This window comes from Kogia breviceps, chromosome 12 (genome assembly GCF_026419965.1).
Source record: "Kogia breviceps isolate mKogBre1 chromosome 12, mKogBre1 haplotype 1, whole genome shotgun sequence".
Lineage (NCBI taxonomy): Eukaryota > Metazoa > Chordata > Mammalia > Artiodactyla > Physeteridae > Kogia > Kogia breviceps.
Window position 1 is genome coordinate 65,429,063 of NC_081321.1, and position 23,258 is coordinate 65,452,320.

The following is a 23,258-nucleotide window of genomic DNA, read 5'->3' on the forward strand; positions in this document are numbered from 1 at the left end:
ACTGCAGCAAAACTTAACATCCCATAAGAGAGCCTATATTCTTCCTTCTATGGAATTAACAGTAATACATCTCATAATACACAAGAGCTTCACAGACATTATCTTGTTAATCTTTACAAAATTTCTATAAGGAAGCAGACAGGTAAAAGCATCAGATACCTTGGAAGCTTTTCAATCCTTTTTAGAATCTTAGTTTCTTAAAGAGATTATAATGTTATATGATATACTACTAAATAAGCAACCTGTAAGATACAAACTGCACTTTAATAATTTAGGAAGGCAACTCAAATGTATTAACAGAGGAGACTTCCCTTCCCTTCTAGGAGACTAACTGGAAGACATGGTTTCAATTAATACAAAGTGGGCTTCATGGCCCTCTCTTTCTCTTTCTCACATGGTAAAACAAATGCAATAAAGCTTCTATCTCTCTAAAGGGAAAGAACCAAGCATTTAGCCTACCTATTTGTACAGGCCATATCTCAAGGTAACTAAATAGTTGCTAAAAGTTCTCTTTATAGGGCTTCCCTGGTGGCGCAGTGGTTGGGAGTCCGCCTGCCGGTGCGGGGGACGCGGGTTCGTGCCCGGGTCTGGGAAGATCCCACATTCCGCGGAGCGGCTGGGTCCGTGAGCCATGGCCGCTGGGCCTGTGCGTCCGGAGCCTGTGCCCCACAACGGGAGAGGCCACAACAGTGAGAGGCCCATGTACCACAAAAAAACAAAGTTCTCTTTATAAAAGACTCCAGCTAATAAATTACAAGGGAATGACAGAATTAGAGTATCATCATTTTGCAGCCCTTAACAAAATGGAACTAGACCAACAGACCCCAAAGCATGGTCCAAGGAACCCCTGTGGGTGGGCTCCCAAAACCCTTTCAGAGAATCTGCAGAGTCAAAAGTATTTTACAATAATACTAAGATGTTACTCGCTTTTTCCCCCTCACGCTCTCATGAGTGTATGTGAAGTTTTCAGAGGCTACATGACACGTGATATTATGACAAACTAAACAATAAAGCAGATGAGAATCTAGCTGTCTTCTTTTAAGCCAGGCAATAAAGAGATATACAAAAATGTAAAACAAAGCCACTCTTCTCACTAAGTTTCTGTTTTGGAAAATAGTTTTCACAAAAATGTTATTTATTTAAACATGCAGTGGGTTTATTTTTGTTATTTCTAAATAAATAACACATTATTTCTGAATTTGTTTAGTTTTAATTTCTAATAAGGTAAACACCAATAGATATAATATCATTTACACATAAACAAAAGGTCTTTAGTTCTTTAATAATTTTTAACAATATAAAGGGGTCCTGAAACTAAAAAGCTTGGGGACAGCTGATCTAGGCAATTCATCAGCATCTGCTAACATCACAGAAAAAGAGTTGACTAGAGTTTTAATCCTCCTGATGGAAATACAAAATATAACCTATGAAGTATTCTTGAGAAAATAAAATTGAACATGAATCTGATCAAACATCCAGTTTAAATCAAAATCTACCTATTTACAGGAAATACAACGTTCAGAGGATTACACTAAACAACGCCATGGGAATGCAATCAGCAAAATCCAGGCTGTAGAGAATATTACAGAACAATCAGCTTTATTCAAAAAATAAACTGCAAAAGAATAAAAGAGGAAGAATGTGAAGATTAAAAGAAACTTAAGAGACACAGCAACCAACTGCAGTGTATAGACTTTATTGGGGCAAAATATAAAAAACATGCATAAGATAATCATGGAAATCTGAACACTGGATATTTGATATTAAGGAATTATTATTTACATGTAATAGTGGTATTGTGGTTATCTTTAAAGAGTCATTATCTTTATAAATTTATACTATTTACAAAGAAATGACATGATTCTAGAATTACCTCAAAATAATGGGAATTGGGGGAAAGATATGAAATATTATTGAACCTGGGTAATACATTTATACATACATTTATACATGCATACTATTTTGTTCACCTCTGTTCATTTAATTTTTCCATAATAAAGGTAGTTGTTTCTTAATGATTCAAGTTAGGAAAAAATTTATTTCTGTAGGTAAGCTGAATCATTATCATCTACTCTTAAGCCAAAGGCTATTATAACCAGTATTTCTTCCCATTAAGCTGCCTGATGATGTGCTTCAGAAGGCAGCCCTGAACTGTATGTCTTTGGTTTTCCCGTGTTTTATTTCTGAACCCTTCGCCTCCAAGAGTATCAAAACAAAAGCAAAAACAAAAAGGACAACTGGTAAGAAAGGAAGGTTATAGAGAGGACAAACATAAAGAGAGGAATCAGTATAGCAAGTTGGGAACTTCACACCAGAAGGATATAGTCTCATCCCAATAGAACAAATACCAGCATGCTTACACACATGCATTTCTGATTGTGTGCTATAGCCGAGACCCTGTAATGAAGAAAAAGTTCAAAACAGAGCCATGGGAAGGAAGGAATGAGTGCACGTTAAAGTAAGTTCACTCCTGTCTTTTTCTATTTCAGATATGGACTTTGATTAGTCTTCACATTTTGGTTTTCCTGGAGGTGTTGAAAGACTAGCCCTAAAAGTTATTGGCTTGGGCTATATATGAGATTCCCCACCCAATGAGGCTATGTAAAGATCAAGGATATAAAACCAATAACCTTACACTGAGGGTTTCTTGTACTATGATTTTAACAGAATTTTAAGTAACTTGCATCACAGATTTATGAATCACACAAATCTCAAAACTTTCCCTACCTGACAAGAGAGAGTAAGCCGTATCATAGAGTAGGGCCATGTCTATTTTTCCAGGATCATCCAAATCTCAAATATCCTATCTTGTCATCAGGTCTTATATCCTGATTACTGGTTTACAAAATACAGTCATCATATCCATGGAACTTAAGTAACTAAGAAACATATTTAAGTAACATCTCCCCATCTAATAATCATCTTAAATTATGCTTCATTTTCAAGTCCTCCGAAAGAAGCAACTCTAACAAACATCTTGATAATCTGTCCTTAGCTTAGTAACTCTCAAGTGTTCTTTAAAAAAAATCAGATAATAAATGGAAAAGTATATTGAAACTGCTAAGTTATACTCTATGAATACCAGTTATTCTTTGTTTTTAATGGATTACCTTTCTGAGAAAAAAATATCAATATTTTTAACTTATGGGTGCATAAAAAGCTAAAGATAGGTGTTGGTTTTAAATAAGAAAGAAATAAAAGCTGTTAATCACACTGTTTCATTCCTTGCACCAGAGCAAATTTCTATTATTTTCCCCCATTTTAACAATGTAAACAGTTTCAACAACAAATTTTAAAGAACTCAATGACAGTATATAAGCAAGGTCTAAAAGAAAAATGCATGGAAAGTTAATAAATTACAAAAGTGCTTTACTATTTGTTTGTTTTTAAAACCATTCTCAAAGATTACCGTGGAATCAGGTAATTTAAACTTAAAAAATGAAACTATCATCCCAGTTAATGCAATAAGAAAAGGAAATAAAATGTATACAGATTGGGAAGGAAGAAATGATACTGTTCACAGATGACATGATCATCTATGTAGAAAACCTGAAAGAATCAACAAAAAAACTCCAGAACTAATAAGGAATTATGGCAAGGTTGCAGAATATATGATTAGTATTTTAAAAATCAATAAGTTTCCTATATACCAGCAATGAACAAGTGGAATCTGAAATTAAACACACAATAGCTTCCCCCCAAATTAAATACTTAGGTATAAATCTAACAAAATACGTACATCTATATAAGGAAAACAAGAAAACTCTGATTAAAAGATATCAGAAGGGCTTCCCTGGTGGCGCAGTGGTTGAGAATCCGCCTGCTGATGCAGGGGTCACGGGTTCGTGCCCTGGTCCGGGAAGATCCCACATGCCGCGGAGCAACTAAGCCCGTGAGCCATGGCCGCTGGGCCTGCGCGTCCGGAGCCTGTGCTCCGCAACGGGAAAGGCCACAGCAGTGAGAGGCCCGCATACCACAAAAAAAAAAAAAAAAAGATATCAGAAGAAGTAAATAAATAAAGGGATATTCTGAGTTCACAGTTAGAAAAATTCAACACTGTCAAGATTTCAGTTCTTTCCAACTTGATCTATGGATTCAATGAGAGCACAAAGTTCCAGCAAGTTATTTTGCAGATGTCGACAAACTTATTCTAAAATTTATATAAAGAGGCAAAAGACCCAGAATAGCCAACACAATACTGAAGGAGAAGACCAAAGTTGGAGGACTGACACTATCCAACTTCAAGACTTACTGTAAAGCTACAGTAATTAATATGCTGTGGTGCTGGTGAAAGAACAGTCCAATAGGAGCAATGAAACACATAGTGAGCCCAGAAATAGATCCACATAAATACAGTTAACTAACCAAGAAGCAAAGACTACAATGGAGCAAAGATAGTCTTTTCAACAAATGGTGATGGAACAACTGGACATCCACATGCAAAGAAATGAAACTAGATACAGACCTTATAACTTTCACAAAAATTAACTCAAAATGTATCACAGACCTAAATGGAAAACCTAAAACTATAAAACTCATAGAAGATAACTGGGACTTCCCTGGCGGTGCCCAGATAAAGACTCCTCGCTCCCAATGCAGGGGGCCTGGGTTCGATCCCCGGTCAGGGAACAAGATCCCACATGCACACCGCAAATAAGAGTTCACATGCCACAACTAAGGAGCCCACGTGCTGCAACTAAGGAGCCCGCCTGCCGAGACTAAGAAGCCCGCCTGCCGCGACTAAGACCCCATGCAACCAAATACATAAATAATTTTTTCTTTTTAAAGATAACTAACAAAGGAGAAAACCTAGATGACCTTGGGTTTGGCAATGACTTTTTAGGTACAACACCAAAGGCACAATCCATGAACAGAAATAGTTGATGAACTAGAAGACAAAACACAGTTTGGGAAAAAATATTTACAAAAGACACATCTGAAAAAGGACTATTAGCCAAAATATCCAAAGAACTCTTAAAACCCAACAGAAAGAAAACGAACAACCCAATTTAAAAATGGGCCAAAGACCTATTAATAGCCACTACATCAGGGAAGATATACAAATGTCAAATAAGCATATAAAAAGATGCTCCATATTGGGCTTCCCTGGTGGCGCAGTGGTTGAGAGTCCGCCTGCCGATGCAGAGGACAAGGGTTCATGCCCTGGTCTGGGAAGATCCCACATGCCGCGGAGCGGCTGGGCCTGTGAGCCACAGCCGCTGAGCCTGCACGTCCAGAGCCTATGCTCCGCAAGGGGAGAGGCCACAACAGTGAGAGGCCTGTGTACTGCCAAAAAAAAAAAAAAAAAAAAAAAATGCTCCATATTATGTGTCATCAGGGAAATGCAAATTAAAACAAGGTACCACCACAGGACCTCCTTGGTGGCACAGTGGTTAAGAATCCGCCTGCTAAGGCAGGGGACATGGGTTCGAGCCCTGGTCTGGGAAGATCCCACATGCCGTGGAGAAACTAAGCCCGTGCGCCACAACTACTGAGCCTGCACTCTAGAGCCCACGAGCCACAACTACTGAGCCCTCGTGCCACAACTACTGAAGCCTGCACACCAGGATCCCATGCTCCGCAACAAGAGAAGCCACTGCAACAAGAAGCCCACGCACTACAACCAAGAGTGGCACCCGCTCACTGCAACTAGAGAAAGCCCGCTGGCAGCAAGGAAGACCCAACGCAGCCAAAAATAAATAAATTAAATAAATAAAAATAAAATTAAATAAATAAATAAATAAAAAGCAGTATTTAAAAAAAGAATCCACCTGCCAATGCAGGGGACACAGGTTCGAGCCCTGGTCCGGGAAGATCCCACATGCCGCTGGGCAACTAAGCCCGTGCGCCACAACTACTGAGCCTGCGCTGTAGAGCCTGCACGCCTAGAACCTGTGCTCTGCAACAAAGAGAAGCCTCCGCAATGAGAAGCCCATGCACTGCAACGAAGAGTAGCCCCCACTCGCCGCAACTAGAGAAAGGCGGCACACAGCAACAAAGACCCAACACAGCCAAAAAATAAATAAATTTATTTTAAAAAACCAAACAAACAAGGTATCACCACATATCTATTAGAATGGCCAAAATCAGGAACAATGAAAACCCCAAATGCCGTCAAAGATATGGAGCAACAGAAACTTTCATTCATTGATGGTGGGAATAGTACAGCCACTTTGGAAGACAGTTTGACAGTTTCTTACAAAACTAAACACACTCTTACCATATAACTCATTGATCATGCTCCTTAGTATTTACCGAAAGGATCTGAAAACTATGCTTACACAAAAACCTACACGTGGATGTTTATAGCAGCCTTATTCGTAACTGCCAAAATGTGGAAGCAACCAAGATGTCCTTCGGTAGATGAATGGATAAATAAACTGGTATATCCAGACAATGGAATATCATTCAGCACTAAAAAGATATGAGATATCAAGCCATGAAAAGATATGGAAGAACCTTACATGCATATTACTAGGCGAAAGAAGTCAATATGAAAAGACTACGTACTGTATGATTGCTATTATATGATGTTCTAGAAAAGGCAAAACTATGGAGACAGCAAAAAGATCAGTGGTTGCCAGGGGTCAGGAGGAAGTCTGCATAGGTAGAGCACAGAGGATCTTTAGGGTGGTGAAACTACTTTGTACAGTACTACATCGATAGATATATGTCATTATACATTTGTCCAAACCCACAGAATGTACAACACTAAGAGTAAACCATAATGTAAACCATGGACTTTGGGTGTCTGTGTAGGTTCATCAGTTCTAACAAATATACCACTCTGGTAGGGGATGCTGATGATAGCGGAAGCTATGCACAATGTAGAGGGAGGAGAGATGTGGGGAATCTCTACAACTTACATTCAATTTTTCTGTGACCCTAAAACTGCTCTTAAAGTCTATTAAAAAACAAAAGTGTCAAATCTGTTTCTGTCGCCAAAATAAAATTAAATGGGTAAAACATTTTACCATTATCATGCCCATCTTATGTGTTACTATTACAAATTTTTTCTTGAACAAAAATTTCCAGTCAGTAACAGTGAAAATTCTTCATAGAAAAATCAATGGGTTACAAAATGCTAAAAATGTCTCTCATACAGTTTCATTCTAAAAAATTCCATGACATTAAAAAAAAAAAAAAGAGGTTTCCTGAAACACAAGTATTGCGAAGGGAGTAATTTACAAAATATCAAAATAACAGCAGTTACTGTAACTGACTCTTTCTTATGCCCACACAAATTTTTTGGCAGATATTTTCTAGTATTTGTTATCCTCAACTATTCAGTGGAATAGATAACAATATTACCGACTGCAGTTCACAATAAAAAGGAGTTATAAGTTTAACTCCAATTTTAAGTCAACTTCAAGATTTTGTGATTTTAGAGCAGGAATCTAGGAGAAAATACAATTTATAAATGAAATCATTTACTCAGATTTGCCACATTTGCCACATTCTCAATAAAGTCTTAATTCTGCATAGCAAGCAATGAGCTAAGTGTTGAGGATATTAAGGTAAGTGGAGTCTCAAGGAAAGCTAAGCTTAAAAAAGGAAAGCATTACATTCTAATAATTATTTTAGAACCAGGTATAGCTTAAAGTTGTTTTGCGTTCACCCTTTTAACCTTGAATTCAACAAAATAAAAATTTGAGGAATGTAATTAAAGTTCCTTGTCTCTAATCAACTTACCATCTAAATATTCCACCAATCTCAAGATTGAGTCCCTTCTCTGGGAGAAGTTTGTGGATAGATTTCATTGACACAGGACAGGTTTTAATCAACAGGCTAGAAACACAGGCCTTAAGTTCTATATACTGAAGATGGAAGTAACTTCTCTGAATTCAAATATATTGCCATCTAGAAATGAAGCCAGGCATAAAGAAAGCACTTAAGCTATAGATGTTTACCCTTCTGACCTTTCACTGAATCAATTAAAAAATGAATTAAAGGATCATTAGAATTCATAAAAAATGAACTCTTAAGGATCTTTGGAAAGTCAAAGATAGATTTTTGTTTCTTTGTGAAAACACAGGATCAGATATTTAGTGGAAAACCACATAAAAAACTACAAATGTGGACCAGAAAGCAACGTGATTAATATTTTAACATAAACATATTCTAACTGACATGATCAAATAAGCAATAGGACCTTCTCAAGGCTTTCTATATACCTTATGAAGTTGTACACACTTTATGAAAATATCATCATTAACCAAAATATTTTTTAGTGCTCCTCTTTTGATATTTCCATTAAAGCTTTGGCATACTCTTCTGAACAACTATTCATTTGATAAACACTGATTCAACACCTCATTTATGCTATAACTCCTTACTGGTAACAAATGTTTGTCATCTGAGGGTAGATAATGATGCTTTAAAAAAAAAATCATCCCAGGGGCTTCCCTGGTGGCGCAGTGGTTAAGAATCCGCCTGCCAATGCAGGGGACACGGGTTCGAGCCCTGGTCTGGGAAGATCCCACATGCCACGGAGCAACTAAGCCCGTGCGCCACAGCTACTGAGCCTGCACTCTAGAGCCTGCGAGCCACAACTACTGAAGCCTGCATGCCTAGAGCCCGTGCTCTGCAACAAGAGAAGCCACTGCAATGAGAAGCCCGCACACTGCAACGAAGGGTAGCCTCCGCTAGCCACAACTAGAGAAACCCTGTGAGCAGCAACGAAGACTCAACGCAGCCAAAAAAAGTAAATAAATAAAATTTTAAAAAATAAAGATAAGTTACAAATATGTACATAGAATATAATCCCAATTAATAAAAATGAAAGAATGTATGTCAAATCGATAGCAGTAATCTATAGCTGATGTTTGCACAATCCTGTTTTGGTTGTTTAATTTCAAATTTTCTGCAATGAGAAAGCACTGCCTTTAAATCATCAAAAATAAACACTATTCCTAATACGTGATTTGGAGAAGCACTTAACTTCCTCTAAGTAAGAGAGGGCAGAAGGGAGACAGGAAGGGAACATCTGTAGAAGCTGAATGAATAAAGGCAGAAAAAGAGTCAAAGGCGATGCCCATCCTTTAGCACCTGTATTCCAAGCATCTGTATTTCAAGATGAACTAAAAGAATCTGGGAATGGAATTAACACCTGTTTTTATATCAAATACAGGAAAAAGTCTAAACCCAGGGACAATATTAAGCTATAAACCTCTCCTTGGTTACACTCAGAACAGAATCTGACAATTTAATATCACCAGAGCCCCCATCTCCACTCCATCCCGCTCCCCCAAAAAGTCACCCCTAAATCCTCAGTACAGAATTATTTTTGCTATAACTTTGCTTAGGGCCTATCCTCTCATTTCTTTTTAACCCATGTGAAAATCTGGATTTATTTATTCTATTATATGCATATTATTTTTACAGGATTTTATAGTTTACCATTCTTGAATAGGTACCTGTCTCTGAACAAGAAAATTCCCTTAATGACTTCAAATTAGGCAGGCAAAACTTATTCCATTCTGGAAGCTGTCAGAGTTACTGTATAAATAGGTATGGACAAAGGAAGGAAATGCTTAGCCAATAATACTAACAAAGAACAGCAGAATAAAGTCTGAATTCCCTGGCATGACATTCAGATCCATCACAATTGGTCCATATCATTCCTACTTAGCTGTTCTCCATTCACTCCCAATCACAAATTCTCTGCATGTTTCCTCTGTAAGAACATATCCCTCCCTCTTTCCAACAATGATAACCAACGTGTGAGCACTGGAACCTAAACAAATGTGGAGTCCAAGTTTGCCAGTATAGCTTTGGGCAAGTCACAACTTCTCTGAAGCTCAACTTCCTCATTTTGTAAAATGAGAAATATAAAAAAATCTATCTTGTGAGTTAAGGTGAAGATCAGAAATAATGTATAGAAAGTTCCCAGCACAGTATTGTGCACATAGTAGGCATGCAATGTAATGCTACTGTCTCTTGGTTCTGTGCCTCCCCCTATCTAGAATGTTACTGTGTCCCCCTCTGTACTTGGAAAGTCTTCATCAGTCAAGTCTCAGGGCTTAATACCACTTCATCAAATATAAAGCTCTCTGACTCCCTCATGTAACTGGTGGCTCCCTTTTCTGAGCTAGTTCAGTACTTTGTTCTGTTCTACATTGCAGTTTTTATAACATCAAATTGTAATTATTTGTTATCTGTTATGGACGGAATATTTGTGTTTCCCCAAAATTCCTATGTTGATAATTCAAAAAGAGTCATGTATGACAATGTTCCTTGCAGCTCTATTTACAATAGCCAGGACATGGAAGCAACCTAAGTGTCCACTGACAGATGAATGGATAAAGAAGATGTGGCACGTATATACAATGGAATATTACTCAGCCATAAAAAGAAACGAAATTGAGTTATTTTAGTGAGGTGGATGGACCTAGAGTCATACAGAGTGAAGTAAGTCAGAAAGAGAAAAACAAATATCATATGCTAACACATATATATGGAATCTAAAAAAAAAAAGGACATGAAGAACCTAGGGGCAGGACGTAAATAAAGATGCAGACCTTCTAGAGAGGACTTGAGGCCACGGGGAGTGGGAAGGGTAAGCTGGGATGAAGTGAGAGAGTAGCATTCACATATATATACACTACCAAATGTAAAATAGATAGCTAGCGGGGAAACAGCCACATAGCACAGGGAGACCCCCTTGGTGCTTTGTGACCACCTAGAGGGGTGGGATTGGGGGGATGGGAGGGAGATGCAAGAGGGAGGAGAAATGGGGATAAACGTACATGTATAGCTGATTCACTTTGTTATAAAGCAGAAACCAACACACCATGTAAAGCAATTATACTCCAATAAAGATGCTAAAAAAAAATAAAAGGCTAAAAAAAGAAGAAAATTCTTATGTTGAGATCATAAACCGCAATGTGATAATATTAGAAGATGGGGCCTTTGGGCGGAGATTAGGTCACGAAGGCGGAGTCCTCATGAATGGGATTAGTGCTCTGATAAAAGAGACCCCAGAGATCTCTCTCAACCCCTTCCACCATGTGAGGACAGAGTGAACCAGGAAGCAGGCTCTCACCAAACACAGATTCTGCTGCTGTCTTGATCTTGGGAGTCCAAGATCACAGCCTTGAGAATTGTGAGAAATAAATTTCTGTTGTTTATATACCACCCAGTTTATGATATTCTGTTATAGCTGCCTAAACTAAGACATTATTTTTTTCCCTAAGAGAAAACCTGAAGTTCCTTAAATACTGGTGATAATGTAACTCACTGTATCAGGGAGCACTGGGCCTGGGGCACAGAGAAGGCACTCAAATGTTTTTGCGTAAACCAACTAAAAAAGAATCTACCAAAAGTGCTATAAGACCCAAGGGAGAGGAGTGACAAGGGCAAATGCTAAAGAAGGTCAGGTAGGATGAAAATAGAAAAGAAGCTGTCACATTTGGCAGTTATGAGGCCATAAGCAAACTTGGCAAGATCAACTTTAATAAAGTAGTGGGACTGAGCAGTGTAATGGGAGTTAGCAGGTGAAAACAATGCCTTTAAACTGAGCAATTAAGGAAAGAAAAGTAAGTTGAAGGTGAAGCAGAATTAAGGGAACATTCCTTCATGGCAAGATGAACCAACAGAGAAAGGCTGAGTATTTAAGAAGGAATAAAATAAGCGAGATTCCAGATAGTAATCAGGACAGAGTCAGCCCGGCGGGGCATGGGGCATGGGGCGGGGAAAGGCAGGACTGCAACACTCAGCTAGAGGGAAGAAGGCTGAGGCCGAAATACAACTTAAAATTTGAGATAAAAGTAGTCTGGGAAAACCAAGTTAACACTTTTTTATAATGGACTAGATGATCTCTAAAGACTTTTCCAGTTCAAAACACCCAGTTATGTAATTTTCTAATACCAAAGAAAAACCCTTTAAAATCTATCCACTGCTTTCCTTTTCTACCTCTACTGCCCTAGCAATCAGTATTAGTATATGGTTAAATGAGTATTCTCAGCTTTAGTCACTGTCTGCTCTCTAGATCTTTCTCTACATCACTACTTGGATGGATCTTCCCATGCCACTGTTTCACATATTTTGGATATATGGATGTGGATATGAATACAGATATAGATAGATACATAGATATGTATGTATGTATGGGCATATACATATACACTCTAGCATTTGTTTAGAAAACTGTATTTGTTCCAAAGCAACTAATATGCTAGGGAGCAAGCTGAGCATAACACAAATTTCACATTTGCTTCTGTGCAACTGTAAGAAACACTAAGTGAGCAGAGAAAACACTACCCAGCCACACAGAAACACACAAAACACACACCACAAAGTTCTGTCAGGTAGCTCAGTTCACTCACTGCATGTGTTATGAGCTACACCCATCCATATCTGGAGTTAAACTTTCAATCCAATTTCAGATAGCCCTTCTTCCACCACTTCACAAGTTGCAACCCTTTTGACACCCACTTCTGTAAGCAAACTTCAGGCCTTTTACAAGGTAAAGTGTCATGTTTATTGCAGTACTTTTATATTTCTTAACCATTTAACATGTATAAAATGGTGCTAGTCTTTATTAGGTTTCTGTCTGTTCACATGTCACTGACAAAGTTTTTGAGTGTTCTGTCCTTAAACTCCATTTTTCCATACACCCTGTGTTTTTTAATCATGTGACTTTTGCATACCATGTTGAGTTTTATGAACTTGTATGTTGAGTTATAGCTTACACACACTTATAATTACTGCAGCTCTAATCACGAATTTCCCGCCAAAATCAAAGGCAACAGAGGAGGTAAAAAAAAAAAAAAACAACAAAATCTCTAGGCATCCTTCACAATTATCTGAAGGTCCCAGTACCTATAAAGTGCTCTAAATGACCTGAACACATTTCTTGAATGGTTCAGGAAACACAATATATGAAAAGGAATAAATAGCTATTTGGCACTAGGGCCAATAAAGCAACGTTGAAATATTTTAACATCAAAAAACACAAACATATCCATCCTAAAGACAGTGAGTATACTGGAGGTTGTCATGGGCTGGAGGGAGGGTAGAATGGAGAGTTATTGTTTAATAAGTATATAGTTTCAGTTTTACAAGATGAAAAGAGTTATGGGGATGGTCGTGGTGATTTCTGCACAACAATGTGAATGTGTTTAATACCACTCAACGTACACTTAAAAATGGTTAAGATCTTATGTATGGGTATTTTACCACGATTAAAAAAAAAAAATCCGTCCCTATTTTTGAAGAACACCATAAAAATATTCATAATGAATTACTAAATATACACACAAATCTGTATAGTATGGTTCCATTTTTTATGTACATAGAAAAAGGACTAGAAACAAATATTAATATGTATAACAGGTGATAGGTTTCTCTATCTTTTTTTGTATTTACACAAGGGAACTACAATGAATACATTACTGTTTTAACACATTTTTATCAGCAGAAAAAAAATAATTTAAGATACAAATTTGATTTGGATCAACTTTTGCTGGCATTACAGAATATCAAGAGGTCTTGTCAAGAATTTGAGACCTAAAGTAACTTCTTTGACTATTTCAGCTAAAATACTTTCTATTCATATTCCTCAGGTACCATCTTCTGAATGTTCATTTTGTTCTTCATAACTCAGATTTCTATTCTTTTTAAATACTACTAAAAGTATTCTGCAAGAAATTCCAAAAGTAATAGAAAATCATTTCATACTTTATATAATCTGAAAATTTCTCAAATAAGATTAAGTAGTTCACTTACATGCCCATAGATAAGCTGAATATTAAAAGGTATCTTTTAAAGTTAATTTTATTACAAAACACGTTTTCATCATGTTTTTCAAACTGTATTTTATTATTTTTATTTATCATTCAATTAGTCTCTTAACAGTTTATAAAAAGAGCCTGCAAACAAAATTTTAGCTGTCACAGAATTGTAATCTACAACATAAATTCTCTCCTATCTGTTCATTTCAGCAAAACTCTAATAAAATACTTTCAGAACACAACAGCCCTTCTTTAAATTCAACTTATAAAGCAAATGAAACTATTATTGAAAACCACATTGTAACCTATAAAAATTTGGTGAAGGAAATTTCTAAAGACTATCACAGAATAAACGTTTATTAGCCAATTGACATGCTTAGTTTTGAACTCACTGGAGCTGTTTTTGCCCTTTAAGTATATAATTTTGCTGCTGCTTTTAGAAATTAAATATTGTTATATAATTTTATTCAGACATGGTGCCTGGCATATTCTTAAGTAACCCAAGGAGGATGTAATAAATAGCTGAGGCTCAATTCTAACACCAGTATGTACACAGCTCTAAACAAAACTGCGTAATACTTGGGCTTCCCTGGTGGCACAGTGGTTGGGAATCCGCCTGCCAATGTGGGGAACACGGGTTCGAGCCCTGGTCCGGGAGGATCCCACATGCCGCGGAGAAGCTGGGCCCGTGCGCCACAGCTGCTGGGCCTCCGCTCTGGAGCCTGCAAGCCACAACTACCGAGCACGTGTGCCACAACTACCGAGCACGGGTGCGACAACTACTTAAGTCCACGCGCCTAGAGCCTGTGCTCCACAACAGTGGGGGCTGCCGCAGGGGGAGGCCCGCGCACCGCAGCAAAGAATGGCCCCCACTCGACGCAACTGGAGAGAGCCGGCACACAGCAACGGAGACCCAACTCTGCCAAAAATAAATAAATATATATTTTTTTAAATGGATAAGACACCAAAAGTTGCCTCAGCAATAAGCAAATATGTTAATCAATATCATTGGTGATATTGGTACAGGTGGTTCCCCCCACCCCACCATATCTCTTAGAACCCTGATTTAAGTAATGTATGACTAAAGTCATTAATGGCATAAAACTCCATTTTTACTCTGAATCAAAGTTCCCAAACGTTTAGATGGTAGAGCTTTACAGATCTCCATGAAAGATACGTAAAATTTTAAACAAGTTGAAAATATTACATTCAATTAAATTAAGTACCTCTTAGACTAAATTCCAGTAAAAACAAGTGGTAGTAGATGTCTAAGTTTTAAGAAACTTAAAACTGAGGAGATTCTACCATTTCATTTCTCTGTGAAATGCAGGAAAAGCTGATATTAAATTATATTAACTTAATAGCTTCTCGTGGTTTGAATACTGTTGCACTTTACTGAGTAGGGAGCTAAAACTTAGGTACCACAGGTTCTAGGAACATAATAAAAAAAATTAAGATGAAAATGTAAAAGCACTTAGAGCACAACTTTGTGAATACACTGAAAACTACTGAACTGTACACTTTGAAAGAGTGAGTTTTATGGTATGTAAATTATCTCTTTTTAAAAAGAAAAAAACTCTTAGAAAATTTCAAACTAGTATTTTCCAATAATTTTAAATTTCTAAGACATTATATCAGCATTACTATTAAACAGCATAATTATTTTCTGGCCTATATCACAGATGCTAAAAACCAGTGCAGAAATAATAAAGAGCATAAATAAGGCTGCTAGCTTAACAAAGATTTTAAACAAGAATTGTAATGACACTGTTCATATATTTATTTGCTCTCAAATTCTTCCAGTAAAGTCCCACTTCATCTGCCTTTTATAACAGGGTTATTTTCAAATTCTATAGTAATTTATTAGCATCTTATAAAATAATCTTTGTATTTCTTAAACTAGGTATATAGTATATAATACACTGAAATATAATAAGATGGTTATTAAGCACCAGGCTTTGAAGACAGACTACTTTGCTTCTTACCACATATATGGTCTCTGGCAAGTAACTTATCCTTCCTGCCCCATTTTCCCATAGGGTTGTAGAGAGAATTAAATGCGCCAATATACGTAAGGTGCTTAAGTCAGTGCCTGGTACTTAATAAACACACCATAAATATCATCTACTTTCATTACATAATAGTTATTTTCATGTAAAAAGGCCTCTCAGCTTAGAAAACTCATTACAAATCCTGATAACATTAAAATTTCAATTTTCTTTATCAATTTAGGAAAGCTACGACTAAAATATTATTAAGGAACCTAGGTGTTTATGCTGTTTCTACCCTATTCACAAGCCCAATTTTCTCCAACTCTGAGTCACTATTAGTTCTTTTCCTGACTCATCACATAGAAAGGTAGACAGTCTGGAATATAATGGGCATACCAAAAGGCATTTCTTAATCTATCTGGATTTATAAGATTTACTAAGTGGAACTTGTCCTATATAATGGTCAATAAATATGGTAAATAATTATGACTTAAATTGTGTTTACTTAAAAGTGTTTGTACATATCAAATGTTCCTTCAAAGTATATAGTAGGTGTTATAACCCCACCTTGACTGAAAAACAACATATCACTTAAGTAAAATCAAAGATCCACATTTTCTGACTGCCAAAAGCAGATTAATAATTTGCTGATGATCTGGTGTTCAAAATTTTGCCAAGCAAACTACAGACTAGACGGTCAGAAGCAATCTCTGAGCCTACAAATTTGACCTTAATTGCTATTCAATTCCATACTTTCATTGTTTTCCCCATTCAGATGTTCAAATCATTTAAGATAACCTCTAATAACAAGTTATTGAAAAAAATCTAGGGACATAAGCTAAATAATGCAAGATAGGTTAATTAAAAACTCCACTTTCCCTAGACACACATGTACACAAAAAAGCAAATACTTTTAAAATACTACTCTACCACTTATTCACTTTCCATGTGATCTTGAGTCATTTAAACTCTCTAAGCCTCCACTTTCTCCTCTGGAAATGGGGACAAAAAGAGTAACTATAACTACCATATGGGATTGCTGTGAGCATTAATCAAGACAACACATAAAACACTTTAGCCAACCACTATGAAAACAGTTAAGTTTCAATAAATGTTAACTTTAATATATAAATCCAAACTTTGACCTCTATCTATTGAAAGATTTTATTTTCTATGAAAACCATCTCTGTTAACCCATTCATGCACACCTACCCAATGGCAATAACTTCACAAGCACTCTGAAAACGTGGATATAACAGTTGAGGAAGTTATAGGCCCCTCCTCTTGAGTTAGGTACCCTGCTCAGGAAATAGCCTATACTTAACACTGTACTACTTAACACAGTTCCCTATATTACTTGAGAGCCCATTGTGGGCAAGGCCTGTGTCCTATTATTCATTTCTGTATCCCGAGACTGAAACCCAATAGTTCTAAACCCTGACTCACAAGGGGAGCTTATCAAAATATTAATGCCTGGGATCCATCCCAGACCCATTAAATCTAAGGAGGTCAGGGAGGTAGAAGACAAGTAATCAGCAACGGGGGAGCATTTTTTAAATGTCCTCACGTGATGTTAATGTGCTGCCACAGTTAAGAACCACTGCACTCTGACATTTAAAATACTATACAAACAGGTATGTATACGTGTGTGAATATATAAATATATAGGTAAAGAAATATAAGTCTCAGCTCAAGACCCTCAACCTCACAGCTACTCCTAGTCCCATCATCTCTTTCCTTTAAACAGACAACTAATTGTTAATAAACAATTAGTTACAAGCTGTGTTAAGATGGCTTTTAAACTGTTAACTCAGTACAGTACTTAAATTTCTTCATGTAATTATGCCTTAGCCTTCTTCCTAGATTACAGTCTTGCTCTTTGAAAATATACACTGTCTTATTCTTCTTGTTTTCTCCACAGTGCTTATGATAGTGCCTTGAACACCAACATGTAATAAACATGTGGCTGATCTAATAAATGCATACAAAAATTATCAGCAGGAAGTATGTCACATCCAAATTAACCAATTTGGGCTATGACTCAAAAAACAGAAAGTAAAAATTCAGAAAAAAGTTTAAAAAAACCCTCTAACTTAGTAAATAAGAACTAAAGTTTATCTCATTAATGAGCATCTATATATTTGCATTTATTACAGCCATCAGATGCAGTATCCCATCACCATCCACCACTTTAAGATTCTGAACTGCTTCCTTACTAAAACTATCTTCCAGTTGCTCCTGGTATCTTTAGCTGCTGTCATGTTCTTTTGTAACAACTTTACAACACTCTGTAATTAGTAAAATAAATTAATGAAAGTCACAACAAATGTGTCACACATGCTTAATAAATACGTCTTGAAGAAACCATGTTTATCAACCACTAAAATAGACTCTTTGCATACAAGTTACATGCTAATCTCTAATATAAATTTAGATGGGAATACTGTCTGAAAATAACTATATATACTTATACTTAAGTATATATATATACTATATATATGTCTATATATATAGTATATATATATACAAGTCTATATATATAGTATATATATATATACACAAGTGTATATATATAAAGTGTATATATATATACACTATATATAATACAAGTCTAATTGTGAGTATTGACAGACTGATGATTTTCTGCTTTTATCGTATTTTCATACATGAAAATTCTATAAAATAGTATATGACTTTTTAAAATAGGAGTACTAAGCTGTATTACACAAGAAACTCCACAGCAACTGGCATTCGCAATGTTGAAACTACTAGAGAAATGAATGGCACACAATTCTAAAAAAAAAAAAAAAAAAATTTAAAGATATGCAAATGATTCACCTTAAAAGTTTTGTGTCATATGTGTTACCACTATTAACAATCTGAAAGACTTAACGCTGTTTTTAAAAAACTGAAAATATGGGGACTTCCCTGGTGGTGCAGTGGTTAAGAATTCGCCTGCCAGTGCAGGGGACACGGGTTCGAGCCCTGGTCCCGGAAGATCCCACATGCCGCGGAGCAACTAAGCCCGTGCACCACAACTACAGAGCCTGCGCTTTAGAGCCCGCGAGCCACAATTACTGAGACCGAGCGCCACAACTACTGAAGCCCACGCGCCTAAAGCCCGTGCTCTGCAACAAGAGAAGCCACCCAATGAGAAGCCCGTGAACTGCAGCAGAGTAGCCCCCGCTCGCCGCAACTAGAGAAAGCCCACGAGCAGCAACAAAGACCCAAGGCAGCCGTAAAAATAAACAATTAAAAAAAAAAAAAAAAACTGAAAATATGGGGAGGAGGCACTCAAGAAATATGCCTGCTAATTAGATACTGTGGTAAAACATTACCATGTTTTGTCAGGTCCTACAGCATTAAACAGATAGAGCCAGAGTTACAACAAAAAGAAAGCAGTACACAATTCCCTATTCAATAAAAAAGGTTCAAATTCCACAGACAAAAAAATGGTACCCTGGGTTGTTTGTTTTTAAGGAAGATTAAATTGAGGAGTTGCCAACACCCAAACGAAAAACATTCCAGAGTATCAGACTCAATTGTAGTGGGGAGTCATCTACATTCTCAGCACTATGTTCCCTTACCCAAAACAGGAATATTAACAAAGGATGCTTCTTAGGATCTCATGAGATACACCATACTTATTTCCCCCAGTAAACATTACCCTTGTTTAAAAACCAAAAACAAAAGGTACTTGAGAAGTAACAATTTTAGCACAAGCAGCCAGATAAAAAATGAAGTTTAACATCTGCCAAGATATTTCCCAAAATAAGACCCCTGTCAAATGAACAATGAGGAAAAGATTGCAAATGACAAATTCTTTTATTTGGACCATCAGCTACTTTTAAAAAGAAAGTTGAGGAATGTAGCTTTTCCAAAGCCTTGTCTTCAGTTTCCCCCTAATCTTCATATTTTTAACTTAAAAAAAAAAACCCTAGAAATCTGATTACCACTCTTATGAATTCCTTTTAAAGCAATTTAATGAGTAACAGATCTTTTGTGCAAGTAGGAAACCACAGAGGACAGTTTTGCTGGCTGATAAAAATCTCTCTGAAACACTCATAAAAATATACCCTTCAAAGACAAACTCTGATTTTCCAGGTATGGAAATTATATTAAGACTTAAAAATTTGGGTATGTTTGATATACACCCTAACTTACTGCAAATGCTTTTACTTGAACCACAATTAAAGTTGGTGAATTCTTACTATTTATTTACTGTGTATCAAAGTTGAATAAAAATTAGAAGGCCAGGAGGGAAAAAAAGGTAAAACCTAGAACCAATGAGAAAAAGATGCAACTACTTCAGGTGAAACAAGATTATTGAATCACTTCCCAAAACCGGTGAGTTACTATTAAAGTAACCAAATACTTGTTAGAGGATTGTTTTGTTTTTTTGATGGTAGAGAAAGGTGCAGTTATACCCCAAATAAAAATGTTTCACCAGGCACTCTGTAATGGGAAGATGCTGCTGCCTACATAATGGTTTTTGAGACTGCTCAAAAACACCAAAAAAAAAAAAAAAAACCCCAACAACAACCCAAAAAACAAAAAATCCCCAATCCTACCACAAATGTTTTCCAGAATACACAGAGCCAAATACTTAAATACAGGGAGAGAGCATCTTAGCAAAAAGAATTGAGAGTTGCTACAGCGTTCCTAATGTCCACAATACCACTCAGAAAGAAACTCGGTGTGTGTGTGGCGGGGGTGTGTGTGTGTGTGGGGGGGGGTGTTCGGGAGCACTATTTCCAAAAGCTGGTTTATATATGAAATAGAGCATATGCTCAGCTGGATATACTTATCTTGGGTTCATTGAAAGATAAAGCTGTCTGGGACAGTGCTAAAGCCACGTTTTCTTTACAGGTGCTATTAAACACAGTTAAGAGAGAAGAAAAGATAAACTATCTGATAATTTGAGACGGACACATGGGAAACTAAAGTACGTGGTCATCACCATTAATCAATTTTTCTAACTAATCAAGCATAAACAAACAAGGCTAGGTGGGCAAGTTCCGGAGCCCCGAGTTGTCTTTCCAACACTGAAAACAAGGATCCTGGGTCTGAGATCTTAGCCAGGAAGCCTGAAAAGCACGCGTTCGACTTTGGATTTGGGCAACTTCCCAGCAAGCATTTGTTGAGAGTAAAACTCCATCACCCCCTGCCTGCCTAACTCAGTGAAAGGCTAAGAAGTGCAGGCTCGAGGCGGAAAGCTCTGGGCCCTGGAAAGAAGACATCAGGAGGCGGCAACCCTCTAGGGTCCGGCCGCGGCCCCCGCCCGGCTCACCTCTGCGGCAGGGATGTTGACCACGCCGGTGGAGCGCCGCTTCTCCCGCAGCTTCCTCTTCTCGATCTGCCCCTTGCCTTTCCTGGCGCTGGGGCCCGAGCTCTTGCCCTTCTCCGGGGCGCCGTCCCGCTCCTCCTCACCGTCCCGTGCGGGTGCTGCCCCCGAAGCGGCGGCGGCGGCGGCGGCGGGGGACTCATCCTCCGGGCGCCGCGGGCCGGGGGCGGCGCGACTCAGCTGCGCAGGGCCCACGGCGCAGTTCACGCCCCCGGGGCCGGGGGCGGCAGGTGCGGCAGCGCCGCCCGGGAGGTTGTTGTTCAGCTCGTTGGCCGCAGCGGCAGCCGAAGTACCCATGGGCCCCGGCGGGAGCTTCCCGGCCGCGTCGCCCGTGCCCCCACCGGGGGCGGCCGGGCCCGGGGGATTCTGCTTGGCGCGCATCTTCTCGCGCTTCGCCTTCCACTCCTCCAGGAAGTCTGTGGTGCTGCCGCCGCTGGTCCGGTAGCCACCGGTCGCCATATTCCCAGCGGGGCCGGCCGGGCTCTCACCTCAGGCCGCCCGCCCCGACTCCGGCTGCCGCCCCCTCTTCCTTCCTGCCACCCGGAGGAGGCGAGGGAACGACCCCCGGGCGCGGGGGTGGCCGCGGCTCCCCCAGGGACCGGCTGGTCTGCAGGGAAACACAAAAGGGGGCGGAGGAGGGAAGCGTAAGATCCTCGCCCGGCCCGAGGGTCTGCCCCGCGGCCGCGCCCCTCGGAGCCCCACCGATAGTGCGCCCACTCAGCCCCGCAGGCGAGGGGCCGCAGAGTCCCCACCCTGCAAAGTTTCTCCGACGCACCTACACGGCTGGCCCGGGCGATCACCGCCCCTCAAGGGGTGGAGAGAGGCACGGTCCCCACCCCCGGCCCGCCTGCCCGCCCGCCCGCCCCATCCCCGCCGGGGTCCGAGCCTGCGGCGGTCGGGGGACCCGAGCCAGACCCCCCACCTGTCGACCCGTCGCATCTCCAGCCCTCGCTCCGGTCCGGGGTCCCCGCGACCGACACACTCATTCCCGGGACGAGGCGCGGAGTCCCCTAACCGACTCGCGGAGAAGGCGGGACGCCTCCTGACCCAGCAGTCCAGCCGAGTCCAGGGGGACGGGTGCGCGTGTGGAACGCGGACTGACCGGGCGGCCCCTTACCTGGGAGGAGTTGGGGGGACGAGGAGCGGGACTGGGAGCTGGCGCCCAGGTGAGCCGAAGCGGCCGCGCGGAAGGACCCACGGCCAGATCTCCGTCCTGAGCCAGCGGCGCTCCCGGGCTGGGAGGGAAGGAGGGGAGGGAATGAGGGAGGGGAGGGAAGGGAACGAGGGTAGCCGAGCGGCGCCGAAGCGCCGGCGGAAAGGACCGAGACCGCGCGCGAGGGGCGCGGCGCGCTGTCTGGGCGGTGGGGCCCGCCGACGCCCCGCCCCCGGCGCTCAGGTGCGCGGCGCCGCGTCCAGCCCGCCGCTGCCGCCAGCCCCGCGCCAGCAGATGTGACCGCACATTCCTGGGCGCGCAACCTCGCGGCGGCCGACCTCCCGGCGCCTCCGACGCTGGAGCGTGAACCGCCCTCCACGCCCTTCTCCCCGCTCCTCTTCTCCGCCTCTCCAGTCTCCCACCACTCTTCCTTTTAAGTACAAGACATATTCTTCCAGGGAAAATCTCAAATACTGCTGGCTGAGAGGGAAAGCGCATGAACCAGGGCCCAACTAGCTAGGATGGGAAAATACTCTCGCGTCTCTTTTCCTAGTCGCTGCCCCCTTTTCAGATGTACTGGGGTGGCAAGCAGGAGAGTGGAAAGGGCTGAAACCCAGGCCCCTCCTTCTAAGTCTGTGGTCTCAGGTGAACGTGTTGCCTTAAAGGAGAGACTTCAACTGTCCGTGTATTATCAAGGCTTTACTGTTATCTTAGGCTTGCAAGGAAAAAAATTTAAAGCTCATTTTAAAATGTATTGTGTTGGCGATCCCAGTCCTATTTGGAGTTTCCTCTTAACCCTCTCTCTACACCTCCTCTTCACAGATAGTGAATTTAGCAGCAACACTCCCTACCAAAGTCCTAAAGCTGCATTGAGGCTGATTTGATATGAGCTGGGGCGGTGATTGTCTCTATTCTTCTACCCTTGACATGCCATAGGGTAAATCTTATCTTCAGAGGCAAGTCATCTCCGATTTCTGGATCAGGGCTGGGTGGACTGCCACTGTCAGGCACTTGAGCAGACAGACGTCACTGTATCC

The 23,258-nt window shown here is 39.9% G+C and overlaps 1 protein-coding gene across 1 annotated transcript in view; it reads right to left on the reverse strand.

Annotated features, from left to right (window-relative positions):
* The window catches only part of PAWR (pro-apoptotic WT1 regulator), a 97,997-nt gene extending 76,387 nt beyond the window's left edge, over positions 1 to 21,610 (reverse strand). Inside the window, exon 1 of the mRNA XM_059081653.2 lies at positions 21,015 to 21,610. Within this exon, the coding sequence (XP_058937636.1) occupies positions 21,015 to 21,527 (513 nt within the window). The 5' untranslated portion in view covers positions 21,528 to 21,610. The remainder of the gene's footprint in view (positions 1 to 21,014) is intronic.
* Positions 21,611 to 23,258: the final 1,648 nt, after the last annotated feature.